The sequence below is a fragment of the Pinus tabuliformis genome, chromosome 4_1, assembly GCF_031772625.1.
Source record: "Pinus tabuliformis cultivar Carrire ecotype Pingquan chromosome 4_1, CPIR1, whole genome shotgun sequence".
In the NCBI taxonomy this organism is placed as follows: domain Eukaryota; kingdom Viridiplantae; phylum Streptophyta; class Pinopsida; order Pinales; family Pinaceae; genus Pinus; species Pinus tabuliformis.
Window position 1 is genome coordinate 483,082,918 of NC_142303.1, and position 2,684 is coordinate 483,085,601.

At 40.1% G+C, this 2,684-nt stretch overlaps 1 protein-coding gene across 1 annotated transcript; it reads right to left on the reverse strand.

The window, feature by feature from the left end:
• Positions 1-238: 238 nt before the first annotated feature.
• On the reverse strand, positions 239-1,836 carry LOC149176597 (MYB-like transcription factor 4). Its single transcript, XM_089423146.1, has 3 exons — positions 1,526-1,836; positions 1,272-1,401; positions 239-1,092 (listed from the first exon to the last, which is right to left on the reverse strand). Exons 1-3 carry the CDS (start codon positions 1,545-1,547, stop codon positions 588-590), a joined length of 657 nt encoding a protein of 218 aa, XP_089279272.1. The 5' UTR covers positions 1,548-1,836; the 3' UTR covers positions 239-587.
• Positions 1,837-2,684: the final 848 nt, after the last annotated feature.

Below are 2,684 nucleotides of genomic sequence, written 5' to 3' on the forward strand. Positions count from 1 at the left end.
AATTTATATTAACCAATAATAGATTATTTTGTTATGATTTTGTATTCCAAACATTACTCATACAGGATTTGAACATATCAGATCAAACAATTTCATGTATGTGAAAGAGACAATGAACTAAAAACTCTGGAATGATTTAATGAAGTTTTTAAATAAAGAAAACAACAAATTTACATACGACTTACAAATCTCTTAAGGAAGTTTTCAGATAAAAACAAACACTAAAGTACCAATGATAAAGTTTTAAATAAGCAGTGATCATATTATGCAATTAGCAAATGACACCTTAATTACAAAGTCGAGAACAACACATTGCAGCAGGTCAGGTCAGTATCCACTGCATGGTGATAAGCATACATGTGAAGTGGATTCTGTCAACTCCTAAACACTTTTTGCAGGTCGCTGCAACGCTCAGATAACTACCCATCTGTGTCCCTGTCTATTTGTTTTTACGTTGAGCGCAAATTATAAGCCGCCACAGTTGGTATGCCTGTAATTCCATTCTGTTGCGCCTACTATCATATGGATCTTCAACAGTGGGATTTGAGTCCTATTAATAAGGAATCCATCGTTTTCCCGCTCTTGTCTTATAAGACAAGCCTAAATTGAGAGAAACAGCTCGCATTCTGTTCACAGTATCCGCTGTCGCAGTACTTCCCATAATTTATTTGCAGTCCTACGGGATAACAGACTTCGCTGCTGCCAGAATTAAGATTTGAATCCACAGTTTTACGGACGCTCTGAGCTGTGTTTGCGGCGGGGGACGAATTAGACGGCAAACTGATACACAAATTCAGATTGAGGTCGGGATCCTCTTCCGCATCCGGTGCTGCCGGAACGATAGGCGAGCTTTCCGATCGGTTGTGCTCGAAGAAGTCCGTTATCTCCGGCGTTCTAAGGTTCTGGATTACGGGAAATTCGCGGTCAGGAGCAGGCCGAGACAGAGAGGTAGTGTTGCTGGGAGGGCAGAGAAGCCGATGGGACCGGGGATCGATTCCCCTGCTCAGCAGTTTTCTCTTGATGTGCGAATTCCAGTAATTCTTGATCTCGTTGTCCGTCCGCCCGGGCAATCTTGCTGCAATAACAGACCACCTGCGCAGATTGACAGACGAATTGATATCAGTTCAGTCGACAATTAAAAGTTCCGCTAAGGATTGGGATTGGCACGTCAGGAAACCTCTCGGTCCATAGCAGATCGGGGTTTAATATAATTATCAGTTCTGATAAGTAAGAGAATTGATTGAAGCAAAAGAGGCGACGAAATTGCACACTTGTTGCCGATAATTGAGTGGAGTTTGATGATGAACTCATCTTCTTCTTCTGAGAAGTTTCCACGCTTAAGATCTGGACGCAAGTAGTTTATCCATCGGAGCCTGCAGCTCTTCCCGCATCGCATCAGCCCTGCAATCGGAAAATCAAGAAAAGTTCAGATAATCTCTACGACGCCTGTTGTCTACATACCATTGAAGAATTTGCCGCAACATAAAACTTATAAAGAAAACAGATGAGTACTCCAAGTGCAGACCGAATTTGAAAGGCGAGGTCATGATATTCTATCGTCTGCAACTTCATTGACAAAACAACAATGAACAGGGAATCAATATGCAAAAGAGCGGGCCGGCCTTTTTGAAAATATTTGAAATGACCGCGGGAAATACAGCTATGCATTTTTTCCGGAAGGAATTCGAATGTGGTCGCTGAAATATGGATGAGCGCTGAATTTTGGGCGCTTGAATTCAAATTTGAATTCGAATTCAAATGGCCTGGTTATTTGAATAACATTAATGCCGTGATTACTTGCATTGATTACGCTGAACCGTGGAGCGTCCCTGAGTTGGAGTGACGGAGATGCCAGAAAACGCGTGTAAATAGGTCATGGTATCATGCATGGATGGCATATGGGTCCAAAACATGCATCCAAAACTTGTGCTACCGCTGTTAGAAGGTGTACCTCCATAGCATTAACTTTGCTATGGAGGTGGAAATAGGAACTGCCCACGACGACCACCCCATGATCCGCCCTCGAGTCGCTCACATGTACATCCTCATAACACCACCGTGTGAGTGAAGATATGAAAAATAATTAAAAAGGATGTGACAAGTTATTTAATAAAAGTAATGGGCTGATATGCGTCTTATTTCTATCTTTCCAGAATTATTAAAAAATTAAGTGGTTGGTTGGAGTATTTATTTCAAAACACAAAAAACGTTTTCAATTAATTTGCTAGATAATGTACATATTCTAGAGAATGGGTTTTCTCACTGTCGCCCCATTTAAAACTTATATCCATACACCATAACAAGTCCTCTATAAAATTGAAACTTACGGCCATACAAAAATTTAGATTGTAGTTACGATGAACCGTGTGAAATGCATAGGTGCAACATACAACAATTCGAAAATGGTGGCAAAATGTCTAAATAAAACACAATGTATCAAAAATCATGACAAGAATCGATATGTTAGATCACACTGTGACTAGTCCTTTGCAAAATGCGAGAGTCAACAAACTGAAAGTTGATCCTTTACTTAAGGTCTGAATTACAATTGAAGTGGTCCTCCATATATGATTCTCATTCTACAACTTGTCCTTCATATATCACACATAACTTTCTCAAAGGTAAGATCATTCTTAGATGGTCAAATTCCCCAAATAATAAAGAAAACCAATTTGTCTTATGGG

Coding starts and splice junctions, on each gene's coding strand:
- LOC149176597 (XM_089423146.1), bottom strand. CDS start 1,547: ATGACCTCGCCTTTCAAATTCG. Junction 1,402..1,525: donor GACCTCGCCTTTCAAATTCG/GTCTGCACTTGG, acceptor TTCCGATTGCAG/GGCTGATGCGATGCGGGAAG. Junction 1,093..1,271: donor CACTCAATTATCGGCAACAA/GTGTGCAATTTC, acceptor CAATCTGCGCAG/GTGGTCTGTTATTGCAGCAA.